General features: G+C 43.6%; 1 protein-coding gene across 4 annotated transcripts in view; it reads left to right on the forward strand.

Moving 5' to 3' along the window:
• The window catches only part of LOC115163833 (microtubule-associated tumor suppressor candidate 2 homolog), a gene marked incomplete at its 3' end in the record, with an annotated part of 126,196 nt that overhangs the window by 43,408 nt on the left and 67,376 nt on the right, over positions 1-15,412 (forward strand). For 3 of the 4 annotated variants that reach the window (XM_029716034.1, XM_029716033.1, XM_029716038.1), the window contains 1 exon segment: positions 10,809-11,000. In XM_029716034.1, the coding sequence (XP_029571894.1) occupies positions 10,809-11,000 (192 nt within the window). 4 annotated transcript variants of the gene reach the window in all.

Raw genomic sequence — 15,412 nt, forward strand, 5'->3', positions numbered from 1 at the left:
ACCCCCAATAAAGGAGTGGTTCGGCAGGTGGTGACCACAGACCACTTCTCAGTTCTTATGCTTCCTGGCTGATGTTTTGGTCACTTTTGAATGCTGGCGGTGCTTTCACTCTAGTGTTAGCATGAGACGGAGTCTACAACCCACACAAGTTGCTCAGGTAGTGCAGCTCATCCAGGATGGCACATCAATGCGAGCTGTGGCAAGAAGGTTTGCTGTGTCTGTCAGCGTAGTGTCCAGAGCATGGAGGTGCTACCAGGAGACAGGCCAGTACATCAGGAGATGTGGAGGAGGCCAAAGGAGGGCAACAACCCAGCAGCAGGACCGCTACCTCCGCCTTTGTGCAAGGAGGAGCAGGAGGAGCACTGCCAGAGCCCTGCAAAATGACCTCCAGCAGGCCACAAATGTGCATGTGTCTGCTCAAACGGTCAGAAACAGACTCCATGAGGGTGGTATGAGGGCCCGACGTCCACAGGTGGGGGTTGTGCTTACAGCCCAACACCGTGCAGGACGTTTGGCATTTGCCAGAGAACACCAAGATTGGCAAATTCGCCACTGGCGCCCTGTGCTCTTCACAGATGAAGCAGGTTCACACTGAGCACGTGACAGACGTGACAGAGTCTGGAGACGCCAGGGAGAACGTTCTGCTGCATGCAACATCCTCCAGCATGACCGGTTTGGCGGTGGGTCAGTCATGGTGTGGGGTGGCATTTCTTTGGGGGGCCGCACAGCCCTCCATGTGCTCGCCAGAGGTAGCCTGACTGCCATTAGGTACCGAGATGAGATCCTCAGACCCCTTGTGAGACCATATGCTGGTGTGGTTGGCCCTGGGTTCCTCCTAATGCAAACAATGCTAGACCTCATGTGGCTGGAGTGTGTCAGCAGTTCCTGCAAGAGGAAGGCATTGATGCTATGGACTGGCCCGCCCGTTCCCCAGACCTGAATCCAATTGAGCACATCTGGGACATCATGTCTCACTCCATCCACCAACGCCATGTTGCACCACAGACTGTCCAGTAGTTGGCGGATGCTTTAGTCCAGGTCTGGGAGGAGATCCCCCAGGAGACCATCCGCCACCTCATCAGGAGCATGCCCAGGCGTTGTAGGGAGGTCATACAGGCACGTGGAGGCCACACACACTACTGAGCCTCATTTTGACTTGTTTTAAGGACATTACATCAAAGTTGGATCAGCCTGTAGTGTGGTTTTCCACTTTAATTTTGAGTGTGACTCCAAATCCAGACCTCCATGGGTTGATAAATTGGATATCCATTGATTCTTTTTGTGTGATTTTGTTGTCAGCACATTCAACTATGTAAAGAAAAAAGTATTTAATAAGATTATTTCATTCATTCAGATCTAGGATGTGTTATTTTAGTGTTCCCTTTATTTTTTTGAGCAGTATATATATAAAACATAAGAAATCCGTTTTTTGACTGCTTTTTCCATTTAATTGGGGTGGCAGGTAACCTAGTGGTTAGAATGTTGGACTAGTAACCGAAAGGTTGCTAGATTGAAACCCCGAGCTGACAAAATAAAAAAAATCTGTCGTTCTGCCCCTGAACAAAGCAGTTAAACCCACTGTTCCCCGGTAGGCCATCATTGAAAATAAGAATTTGTTCTTAACTGACTTGCCTAATTAAATAAAGGTTCAATAAAAATAATAATAATTTAGATGGAATACATTAATAAAGACTTGCTAAATTGCCAAAATTCTGCATTTTGTCTGTGCACCCTCTGTGTCTTCTAGGAAGATTTTAACCCAGTTAAACCCCAACATTTCTCCAAGTTTTTACCATCATTGTAAAGCCCTAGTTATTTTGTTTCTTTGACAGTCATTTTTGCTTTGACAGTCATTATTTATTTCATGTTATTAGTGATTCATTTTAAGAAAGACAAAATAAACCTTTCCCTCATTTTAAGGTTAACCCTGTTACATGAACTAGGTTGACACTCATTTTAATAATGTTTCTAAAGAAACATTGAACATCATAATGTAAAAGCAGCTGAGCTGGTTCCACAGTTTTAGGCCATTTTGTGGTGTAAAACTGAACAGGTCGAGCATAACACGTCAACCCTGGCTGGAAATATTTTTAAAATGTCAATGTTTTTTGTGAAGTTTTCATTCAATTGCCCCTCCCTGTTGTACTCAACAAGCTTCCATCCCCTCTGTCACAAGGGAATTGATGGCTGATTTAAAGATGAAATTGATGAAACTCTTTTACTTTATTTAGCACTTAATATGAATTTACTGTAGTCTTTTTTTATTTGATTTAAAGGGGCAGTCAAACTAGATATTCCATTTTTTTATTTTTTTATTCCACACTGAGGTCGAAATAACACTTTGAAACTGGAAAATTATGAAAATGCCCTTTTAGTGTAGAGTTTAAAACCTCTACGGGCTAGGGGGCAGTATTGAGAATTTTGAAAAAAATATGTGCCCATTTTTAACTGCCTCCTACACCAACTCAGAAGCTAGGATATGCATATTATTAACACATTCGGATAGAAAACACTCTGCATTTTCTAAAACAGTTTGAATGGTGTCTGTAAGTATAACAAAACTCATATTGCAGGCAAAAACCTGAGAAAAATAGATTTTAAAAAATGAGAATTTTGTGGCTGTACTATTTAGAGTCATTGTTTATTAGATACCACAGTGAGAAAGGATTCATTTCGCAACTCCTACGGCTTCCACAAGATGTCAGCGATCTTTATAAAGTTGTTTGAAGCGTCTATGATGAACAGAGAGCAAATAAGAATGCAGTGAAGTTGACGTCCCTGGGATGTCGTCACTTCCATTATTGCCTGCACCTGCGCAATCATGAGACACGAGACATTTTTCAAAAACGTTGTTCTAGACAGGAGAGGTCGGGTTGAAACATTACTGATGTTTCACGTTAAAAATGGCTCTAAAGATTGATGCTAAACAACGTTTGACATGTTTGAACGAACGTAAATAGATTATTTTTTTAACTTTTTGTAACTTTTTGCCGTGACTTCACACCCCTCCCCGCGCTACTTTTTAGTAGCCACCGAAGCGCTAACAACATGGAACAACTTGGAGTTATTTGGACATCAATTATGAACTTTGTCAAAAGAAACCACATTTGTTGTGGACCTGGGATTCCTGGAAGTGCCAATGTATGAAGATAATCAAAGGTAAGGGATTATTGACTATAGTATTATTGATATTACATGGTTACAAGATGATGCTAACCTATATAGCCTAGCCTATTGTTCTTAGCACAGCACCCGGTTTATTGCAACTTGTGATTTCCCAGTAAAGTTATTTTGAAATCTGGCAAGACAGTAGCATTTACGAAATGTTAAACTATAATTATTTGAATGACAATATTATAATTTACCAATGTTTTCGAATAGTAATTTTGAAAATTGTAACGTTGTTCACCGGAAGCATTTCAGAGAAGAAAAAATCTGAATTTCACCGCTACTGTAAAATGCTGTTTTTGGATATAAATATGAACTTGATGGAACAAAAAATGCATGTATTGTATAACATAATGTCCTAGGAGTGTCATCTGATGGAGATTGTCAAAGGTTGGTGCATAATTTTAGCTGGTTTCTGCTTTTGGTGACGCCTGACCTCGAATTGAAAATGGATGTTTGTACTTTTGTGGCTATGTACTGTCCTAACATAATCTAACTTTATGCTTTTGCCGTAAAGCCTCTTTGAAAATCGAACAATGTGGTTAGATTAAGGAGATGTTTATCTTTTAAATGGTGTAAAATAGTTGATTGTTTGAGAAATTGAAGTTATTAGATTTTTGATGTTTTGAATTTCCAGCCTTGCTAGCGATCCCGTCTCAGGGTTCATTGCTAACCCGTAGCCTCAACAGGATTATTAAAGAAAGAAGGAAAAAAATGGCACACAGCATGACATCACAATCTGATCGGATTATTCTGACCAATGACCAGTCGTTTTTATTTGCATATGTATCCTCCTACATGAAGGGGTAAGCGGGGTGGGCTCTAGAGTCTAGATGATCCTATCTGCCAATCAGGGCTGTGTATGTAAATATATACTTATTTTTTTGTATTAACACTCCCACTCAGTCAGACTGAGCATTTCAATGGCAAAAGGAAGCTTAGGGAAATAAATTACAAATAATATATTTTCATGAAATTAACACACACTATGATTTATTAGACAAACAGTGATGATTAAAAATGTTTTATTAAAAAGACTGCATGGGGACCTTTAACTTCTTGAAATGTGTTTTTAATTAAGTTAAACACTATATCAGAATGTTAAAATTAGGTGAAATAAAATCGTTTTTTTCCCCCCCCCAACAACTCACACTACTCAAAAGGCACCTAATTAGTGGAACGGTTCATTGACTTTGACTGGTTATGTTAAGTTAATTTAGTCAGCAATACTTTGATGTTGAAGGATTTTTCTCCTCTCTGCTACCTTTGCCAGCATCGTCCTAGTTACCAAGCCCTGGGGCAGATGGACAAATGTATTTTCTTGAAGTTATTGTAAGAAATACCGTAGTCATTTCAGTTAATAAATATTAATGAGGCTTGACTGCAGACACCTACAGCCTTTGAAGTACAAATGACTGGCAGCAGTGGAACTGGTACATCGCTTGACAGAAGTACCAACTAAAACACAATATTTCTCACTGCGGCAGAACTGACTGGCTCATCTATTCAACTTACAAACACATGATCGCTGATTGTTTATGTGGCGTTATGAATGTTTATGTAGCGCTATGTAGCATTATGTACCATTATAGTGTGTCATGTAGCGTTATAGTGTGTTATGTAGCATTATAGTGTGTTATGTAGCGTTATGTAATTAGGAGATGTAGCGTTATAGAGCTTTATGTCACATTATAGAGCATTATGTAGCACTGTAGAGCGCTATGTAGCATTATAGAGCGTTGTGTAGCACTATATAGCATTATAGAGCATTATGTAGGCATTGTAGAGTCATGTAGCATTATATGACATTATTGGGCGTTATATAGCATTATAGAGTGTTATGTAGCGTTATGTAATTAGGAGATATCTAAAGTGTTTCAAAACCATGAGTAATCATTCATGTGGCTCTCTCCATCACGGTCTCATCCTCCCTCCATCCCTCCATCCTATCAGACAGAGAGAGAAATGACTCTGACATATTAATAGGCTGTCATCACAGGGACCAGGCCTGCGGTAGGCACATGATCTGAGATTGAGCGGCTGTATGGCCAGCCTGCGGCCATAAGGTAGAACAGAGTAAGGATGTGCGTCTTTCCCTTTCAAGATGATTCAATACATATCTATAATGAACAAAAATATTAACGCAACATGCAACAATTTCAACAATTTCACTGAGTTACAATTCATATAAGGAAATCAGTCGATTGAAATAAATAAATTAGGCCCTAATCTATGGATTTCAAATGACTGGGCAGTGGCGCAGCCATGGATGGGCCTGGGAGGGCATAGGCCCACCCACTTGGGAGCCAAGCCCACCCACTGGAGAGCCAGGCCCAGCCAATCACAATTCGTTTATTCTGCACAAATGGGCTTTATTACAGACAGAAATACTCCTCAGTTTCATCAGCTGTCTGGGTGGCTGGTCTCAGGTGATCCCGCAGGTAAAGAAGCCCAGATGTGGAGGTCCTGGGCTGCTGTAGTTACGCCGGGTCTGCAGTTGTAAGGCTGGTTGGATGTACAGCCAAATTCTCTAAAACGACGTTAGAGGCGGCTTATGGTAGAGAAATTAACCAACTGTGCTATTTTGTGTGTTTTTTCGCATTGTTTGTCTCTCAAGGTACAGGACACTACTCTGTACACTTATAAGAAATCCCGCTATGCCCTCCGATGAACCATCAAACAGGCAAAGCATCAATACAGGACTAAGATTGAATCCTACTACACTGGCTCTGACACAAACTATTACGGACTACAAAGGTAAACCCAGCCGCGCACTGCCAAGTGGCGCGATCCTACAAGACTAGCGAAATGCCTTTTATGCTCGCTTCGAGGCAAGCAACACTGAAGCATGCAGGAGAGCATCAGCTGTCCCGGACAACTGTGTGATCACGCTCTCTGTAGCCGATGTGAGCAAGACCTTTAAACAGGTCAATATTCACAAGGCTGTGGGGCCAGACGGTTTACCAGGACGTGTACTCAGAGCATGCGTGGACCAACTGGCAAGTGGCTTCACTGACATTTTCAACCTCTCCCTGACCAAGTCTGTAATATCTACATGTTTCAAGCAGACCACCATAGTCCCTGTGTCCAAGAAAGCGATGGTAACCTGCCTAAATGACTAGCGCCCCGTAGCACTCACGTCGGTAGCCATGAAATGCTTTGAAAGGCTGGTCAACGCCTAAACAGATCCACAGATGGCACAATCTCAATCGCACTCCACACTGCCTTTTCCCACCTGGACAAAAGGAACACCTATGTGAGAATGCTGTTCATTGACTACAGCTCAGTGTTCAACACCATAGTGCCCACAAAGCTCATTACTAAGCTACTTCCTGGTTTGGGGGCTTATCTAAACTTATGAAGGGGAAGCTCCAGATAGCCCAGAATAAGCTGATCATGTATTGAAGGTGAGTCCACGTACTCACATAGGCAGGAGCTGCTTTCAGGAACTAAACTGGCTGCCTGTGTAACAGATGTATATCGTACTCTCCTTGCGTTGTGTTTTCTCCTAATAAATCACATCAGCCAGTGGTCCCAGTTGAGCATCATTTATTCCTGTTGTTAAATGGGAAACAGCACGTTAGTTGTGCAGGGCTTAACAATATTGATGGCAAAATCTGTAGCATGAAGACAACTGTGTTAGCAGTGGGCTTATGTGACCATTACATCGGTGTATGCTAGCTAACACACTTATTTACAGCAATCATATGCCAAAGCACATCCCAGAAAGCTCCTCAATCCCTAACAGGTACCATATACCCACACATGTATAAATCAGTAACGCACGGCAAACTTGTACACATTGTAAAATAGAAAACAGTATTCAGAACGTGACCTATCCCTTGCATCACATTTTCATACTGGGAAGACCTGACGTTCGCGATCTCCCCCTATCTGCAAGCGGGGGCCAATCACAACACGCCTTATTGTCATCAGAGTTGAACCAACCAATAAGAATACTTGAACATTAAATTCACATTTCTTTAGAGGCAAGTGGAAACATAACCAACATAACGAACCCTGTTACACCTGTTGAGGTAAGCGTATCCCAGATTAGACTAGAGGAGTATTTATGGTCCTGCGCCCAGATATCTAAGTGATTACTTTCCTCGTGTTACTGGATGCACACAATCACAGCACCAGATCAGGTGTTGCAGATGTGTGCTTATACAGGTTCAGGAGTAATGCTGGGAAAGGTACTTTCTTGTATACTGGAGCCTCAGAATGGAATGAGTTGCCTCTGCCTATAAAAACAATGTCCTCTCTGGACAGCTTTAAAAAATAAAGTAAAAATATGTTTGATGTCTTCTGTGCCCATATGAATAACCCCTATGATGTAACTGGAATGATGAGATAGATGTTCTTCTTCTATGTTTTTGTTTTTATTATTTCACTGCCATACTGTGTTCCATCTTGTCTAGCCATCTTATCTCAAGAGGACCACAATGGAAATAAGTCCCCAGACTTTATTGTGTGATATCCTCCATGATTTTATAAATGTGCATGTATGGCTTTTAAGTTTTATGTGTGCTTGTTTTTTTTAAATGGTCGAATTAATAAACTAAACTAAACTAAGGACCCTGGGACTAAACACCTCCCTCTGCAACTGGATCCTGGACTTCCTGACGGGTCGCCCCCTGGTGGTGAGGGTAGGTAACAACACATCCGCCACGCTGATCATCAAGACCCTTAGGGGTGTGTGCTTATTCTCCTCCTGTACTCCCTGTTCACTCACGACTGCGTGGCCAAGCACGACTCCAACACCATCATTAGTGGTAGGCCTGATCACCGACAACGATGAGAGTCGGTGATCAGTGTGGTACCAGGACAGCAACCTCTCCCTCAATGTGAGCAAGACAAAGGAGCTGATCGTGGACTACAAGAAAACGGAGGGCCGAACACGCCCTCATTCAAATCGACAGGGCTGTAGTGGAATGGGTCGAGAGTTTCAAGTTCCTTGGTGTCCATAGCACCAACAAGCCATCATGGTCCAAACACACCAAGACAGCCATTAAAAAGGCACAACACCACCTTTTCCCCCTCAGGAGACTGAAAAGATTTGGCATGGGTCCCCAGATCCTCAAAAAGTTATACAGCTGCACCATCGAGAGCATCCTGAGCGTTTGCATCACCACCTGGTATGGCAACTGCTTGGAATCTGACCGTAAGGTGCTACAGAGGGTTGTGTGTACAGCCCAATACATCAGCGGTGCCAAGCTTCCTGCCATCCAGGACCTATATAATAGGCGGTGTCAGAGGAAGGTAAAAAAAGTTGTCAAAGACTCCAGTCACTCAAGTCATAGACTGTTTTCTCTGCTACCGCACGGCAAGCTGTACCGGAGCGCCAAGTCTAGGTCCAAAAGGCTCCTTAACAGCTTCTACCCCTAAGCTATAAGACTGCTGAAAAATTAATCAAATGGCCACCTGGACTATTTACATTGATTTGATTTGATCATGCTGTTTAATCAGCTTCTGGATATGCCACACCTGTCAGGTGGATGGATTATCTTGACCACAGATAAATACTCGCTAACAGGGAGGAATGTAAACAAATTTGTGATTTTTGTGCGTATGGAACATTTCTGGGATAATTTCAGTTCATGAAACATGGGACACTTTACATGTTGCGTTTATATTTATATTATTATATATAGTATTTTTGTTCAGTATAGATACATGGGCTCCGATACGACGCAGGAACGATTCGGTGCATTTGGGTTTGATTAGAGGAGCGAATCGATGTGTGTGTGTGTGTGTGTGTGTGTGTGTCTAGTACTACCTTTGTGGGTACCGGAAGTCCCCACTAGGATAGTAAAACAAGGACAATTCTCCCTCGTGGGGACATTTCCCAGGTCCCTACTAGGACAAAACCTATTTTAGGCTTTAGGGGGGTAGGGTTAGAATTAGGGTGAGGAGTTAGGGTTAGGGAAAATAGGTTTTTTTTTAATGGAAATACATTTTAGGTCCCTACAAGGATCGTAATACCAAACATGAAAACATGAAGGTAAACTGGGCATCTACCACACCACTAACGGTAAGGCATTGTTTCCCTGGTGTAGAGCATGAACCTGCAGGAGCGAGTCACTGCTTTGATGTTTGTAGAGAACGACAGGGCATTATCCAGGGTCATGCCAAGGTTCTTTGCATTCTGGGAGGGTAACACTGGAGTTGTTAACCGTGATGGAGATGTCTTGGAGCGGGCAGGTCTTCGCCTGGTAGACAAAGACTGTTTTTTTCAAGGTTGAGCTTGAGGTTGTAATGAACACGAGGGGAGACAGAGAGCTGGTTTCAAGCGCAGGGCGCCGCAGATGTTTTCCAAGATGGCGTAGCAGTGCAGACGTGGTTTGTCGTCCTCTCGTTTACTTTTTGTATTTTTCGTCTTTTTGTATATATTTCAATTTATTTTCAATCTCTTTTCTATTTTTAAATTAAATATACCTTCCGGTAACCCGCCTCACTCAATGTGACACGGATCCGCTATTTCTCTGCCCATTCATCGCCATTTTACCTGTTGTTGTCTTAGCTGATTAGCTGTTGTTGTCTTACCCGTTGTTGACTTAGCTAGCTCTCCCAATCAACACCTGTGAGTTTGCAGAGCCTGAGACGCCCAACCCTGAGAGGGTGGAGAGGAGGATCTGATGGTTCACGGTGTTGAAGGTAGCGGAGGATGAGAACAGAGGAGAGAGAGTCAGTTTTGAAAGAGCGGAGAGCCTCAGTTGAATTCTCCGTCTTAAAGCCTGACTGGTTAGGGTCAAGAAGATCATTCTGAGAGAGATAACTAGAGCGTTGGTCAGAGACATCAGCACAATCAAGGGTTTTGGAAAGAACAGAAAGAAGGGATACCGGACTGTAGTTTTTAACGTTTAACGGGGTCAAGTGTTAGTTTCTTGAGGAGGGGAGCGGCCATCTTGAATGCAGGATGTAGCCAGTGGTCAGAGATGAGTTGATGTGGGAAGATGCGTACAGCGCGCTACTGAAATTCCCTGGGGTTGTTCGGCATGCAAAATGAGTTGTTCGATCAATGACTGGCGACATGCTCAGTTAGACACTGAAGGAGAGGACACATCAGTTGTCACAAAGGAAGAGAGGTATTTTCGAGAGCTAGAAAGAAAATAATTTGAGCAAAAGGTTGTCAGTGAATCAACTTTGTTTGAATTGATTTTTCTGGCCGATACGTGCTACATTTGGATCGGTTTGGAGTCCCTTATATTTTAAACAAATGAACCAGAGATCGATGTGTATCGGTGAATCGTTCCATCCTATAACAGAATCAACTGTGATGACGATCACGATCTCATGACAGCAGAGTCGAAGCTACGAATATCATCACAGGTCCCTAGTAGGGTCACAGAGGTTGCGTCCCAAATGGAACCCTATTCCAGATTTGGGACGCAGTGAAGAGAGGGGTGAAGGACCTGAGGGGGCCAGTCGATAGGATGAATGAATAGATAGGGACGATGGCTGGAATGTGTAGTATTGGAGTGATGTGTTATCACTCGTGTGACCAATCACAAATAGCCCTCCACCTTGCCTTCTGTAATCCCTTTGCCTCCATATCCCTATTCAATCCTTTCAGATCGGCACACGATCATTTATACAGTATATGACTTTGCCAACACTAAACCCCCTTCCCCCTCCAGCAGACCAGAGGACGCCAGGTCCAGAGACCACCGTGGCCAGGACCCTGCTGCCTAAACCGGGTCAGTCTCGTCTGCGACCCCCAGGCTTCTCGGCCTTGCCACCTGCCCGTCTGGCTGCCTTCGGCTTTGTACGCAGCTCCAGTGTCTCCTCGGTTTCCAGCAACCACAGCGACCCCTGTCGACCCTCCCAATGTGAGTCACACACACACACACACACACACACACACACACACACACACACACACACACACACACACACACACACACACACACACACACACAGACACAGACACACAACCACATACACACATAGGCACACAACACACACACACACACACACACACACATGCACAGGAACGGACACACCGGCAGGCACACACACACATGCACAGGAACGGACACACCGGCAGGCACACACACACACACACATATACAGGCACATTGTAACGATGTGCGCTGAGAGTCGGGAAGCAAGTTCAGGGAGTGAGTTTTTTAATAAATTAACACAACATAATACAAAACAAGAAACACGAACAACGCACAGACATGAAACTGAAACAGAAACAATGACTCCTGGGGAAGAAACCAAAGGGAGTGAGATATATAGTGAAGGTAATCAAGGAGGTGATGGAGTCCAGGTGAGCGTCATAATGAGAGTAACGATGGTGACAGGTATGCGCCATAACGAGCAGCCTGGTGACCTAGAGGTCGGAGAGGGAGCACTCGAACACACACACACACACACACACACACACACACACACACACACACACACACAAATACAAACATACAGTACATAGGCATGCAGGTACACAGCGATGAGACAAGACTAACTACCAGTTAAATACCAAGTTGGGGAGAAAAAGGGGTAAAAACAAAATATTATAAAAACACATGAAAAAAATTATTTAAATAAATAATGCAATAATCCTATATATCAACCTCATAATAACTAACTCTTACCAGTCAATATTCCTATCCTGTGCTTACTCGCTTTTCCTCATCTTACCCACTATAGGTTGACACAGGAGTGAAAATGAATTACTGTCCAGTCTTATCAAATCTTTACAGGACCAAACTTTTATGTTCCTTTCCGCTAGAAATCACTAACGTCATGTCCTGTGCTAATTTCTACGCTCAGAAATCAGAAATCATTTTCTCCCTTAAGCTGCTCGTATGTCTGTCCCTCGCTCTGCGTGCAGAATGTCATCAGTGGAAACAAGTTGTAGCTAAATAGGTATCAGGGACAATTTTGAGGATTTTTTTAGCTAACCTGCTACAAAAAAAAGTCCCTTCTATTGTTCAACACCGTCAGACCTGCCCTCAGAGCAGAGCGAGTGTCCACTAACGCGATAGTACGATCTGTGTGTGAGTAGCCATAGCAACTGCTCCGCTTGGCTGCTTCTCCGTAGCAACTGCTCCGCTTGGCTGCTTCTCCATAGCAACTGCTCCGCTTGGCTGCTTCTCCATAGCAACTGCTCCGCTTGGCTGCTTCTCAGCGCACAGCAGACAGTTGCTTGAACACACAGCTGAAGACTTTGGTAATAAAGGCAGCCCTTCTACTTACCCAATTACGGATGAACTCATGGTATGAACATGTGCTATTGTCTCTGTGTAAAGTAGTGACTAGCTACAGTGAGCCAACGGAAGGGGAGAGGAGGGGGGTATTTTTTGAAATCGATTTTTATTATGTAAACTCTATTAGACCTACAGACAGTTGTAGTTTTTATGAAATGTTCTACACTACATATATATATTTTAATTTTTTTAAAACAAATTTTATAACTATTCCTGTACTGCCCATTCCTGTGGACTGTCGATCCTGTCCAGAACTTAACTCTACAACTAAACTCCCATTCCTGCAGGAATCCTGCCGGGGCCGCCCACAAGACCAGCGGGATTCTTGTTCCTGTCCTGTGTCGATCTCTACCTCCCACTCTAGCTCTATAACATTCTGTTAGGGTAGGACACACACACACACACACACACACACACACACACACACACACACACACACACACACACACACACACACACACACACACACACACACACACACACACACACACACACACACACACACACACACACACACACTGTTAAAGCCCTGTTGGCGCAGAGTCTGTCTTTCCTCTCCTAACCCTCCTACGTAGCCATTCTACAGGGTAATCAATATCTGTAACGAGCCTGATAATAAGCCTGGATCTGTGACAGTGTGAAGAGGAACTGTAATGAGCCTGATAATAAGCCTGGATCTGTGACAGTGTGAAGAGGAACTGTAATGAGCCTGATAATAAGCCTGGATCTGTGACAGTGTGAAGAGGAACTGTAATGAGCCTGATAATAAGCCTGGATCTGTGACAGTGTGAAGAGGAACTGTAATGAGCCTGATAATAAGCCTGGATCTGTGACAGTGTGAAGAGGAACTGTAATGAGCCTGATAATAAGCCTGGATCTGTGACAGTGTGAAGAGGGACTGTAATGAGCCTGATAATAAGCCTGGATCTGTGACAGTGTGAAGAGGGACTGTAATGAGCCTGATAATAAGCCTGGATCTGTGACAGTGTGAAGAGGGACTGTAATGAGCCTGATAATAAGCCTGGATCTGTGACAGTGTGAAGAGGGACTGTAATGAGCCTGATAATTAGCCTGGATCTGTGACAGTGTGAAGAGGGACTGTAATGAGCCTGATAATAAGCCTGGATCTGTGACAGTGTGAAGAGGGACTGTAATGAGCCTGATAATTAGCCTGGATCTGTGACAGTGTGAAGAGGAACTGTAATGAGCCTGATAATAAGCCTGGATCTGTGACAGTGTGAAGAGGGACTGTAATGAGCCTGATAATAACCCTGGATCTGTGACAGTGTGAAGAGGGACTGTAATGAGCCTGATAATAAGCCTGGATCTGTGACAGTGTGAAGAGGGACTGTAATGAGCCTGATAATAAGCCTGGATCTGTGACAGTGTGAAGAGGGACTGTAATGAGCCTGATAATAAGCCTGGATCTGTGACAGTGTGAAGAGGGACTGTAATGAGCCTGATAATAAGCCTGGATCTGTGACAGTGTGAAGAGGGACTGTAATGAGCCTGATAATAAGCCTGGATCTGTGACAGTGTGAAGAGGGACTGTAATGAGCCTGATAATAAGCCTGGATCTGTGACAGTGTGAAGAGGGACTGTAATGAGCCTGATAATAAGCCTGGATCTGTGACAGTGTGAAGAGGGACTGTAATGAGCCTGATAATAAGCCTGGATCTGTGACAGTGTGAAGAGGGACTGTAATGAGCCTGATAATAAGCCTGGATCTGTGACAGTGTGAAGAGGAACTGTAATGAGCCTGATAATAAGCCTGGATCTGTGACAGTGTGAAGAGGAACTGTAATGAGCCTGATAATAAGCCTGGATCTGTGACAGTGTGAAGAGGGACTGTAATGAGCCTGATAATAAGCCTGGATCTGTGACAGTGTGAAGAGGGACTGTAATGGGCCTGATAATTAGCCTGGATCTGTGACAGTGTGAAGAGGGACTGTAATGAGCCTGATAATAAGCCAGGATCTGTGACAGTGTGAAGAGGGACTGTAGTAATGAGCCTGATAATAAGCCTGGATCTGTGACAGTGTGAAGAGGAACTGTAATGAGCCTGATAATAAGCCTGGATCTGTGACAGTGTGAAGAGGGACTGTAATGAGCCTGATAATAAGCCTGGATCTGTGACAGTGTGAAGAGGGACTGTAATGAGCCTGATAATAAGCCTGGATCTGTGACAGTGTGAAGAGGGACTGTAATGAGTCTGATAATAAGCCTGGATCTGTGACAGTGTGAAGAGGGACTGTAATGAGCCTGATAATAAGCCTGGATCTGTGACAGTGTGAAGAGGGACTGTAATGAGCCTGATAATAAGCCTGGATCTGTGACAGTGTGAAGAGGGACTGTAATGAGCCTGATAATTAGCCTGGATCTGTGACAGTGTGAAGAGGGACTGTAATGAGCCTGATAATAAGCCTGGATCTGTGACAGTGTGAAGAGGGACTGTAATGAGCCTGATAATAACCCTGGATCTGTGACAGTGTGAAGAGGGACTGTAATGAGCCTGATAATAAGCCTGGATCTGTGACAGTGTGAAGAGGGACTGTAATGAGCCTGATAATAAGCCTGGATCTGTGACAGTGTGAAGAGGGACTGTAATGAGCCTGATAATAAGCCTGGATCTGTGACAGTGTGAAGAGGGACTGTAATGAGCCTGATAATAAGCCTGGATCTGTGACAGTGTGAAGAGGGACTGTAATGAGCCTGATAATAAGCCTGGATCTGTGACAGTGTGAAGAGGGACTGTAATGAGCCTGATAATAAGCCTGGATCTGTGACAGTGTGAAGAGGGACTGTAATGAGCCTGATAATAAGCCTGGATCTGTGACAGTGTGAAGAGGGACTGTAATGAGCCTGATAATAAGCCTGGATCTGTGACAGTGTGAAGAGGAACTGTAATGAGCCTGATAATAAGCCTGGATCTGTGACAGTGTGAAGAGGAACTGTAATGAGCCTGATAATAAGCCTGGATCTGTGACAGTGTGAAGAGGGACTGTAATGAGCCTGATAATAAGCCT

This window comes from Salmo trutta, chromosome 26 (assembly GCF_901001165.1).
Source record: "Salmo trutta chromosome 26, fSalTru1.1, whole genome shotgun sequence".
NCBI lineage: Eukaryota > Metazoa > Chordata > Actinopteri > Salmoniformes > Salmonidae > Salmo > Salmo trutta.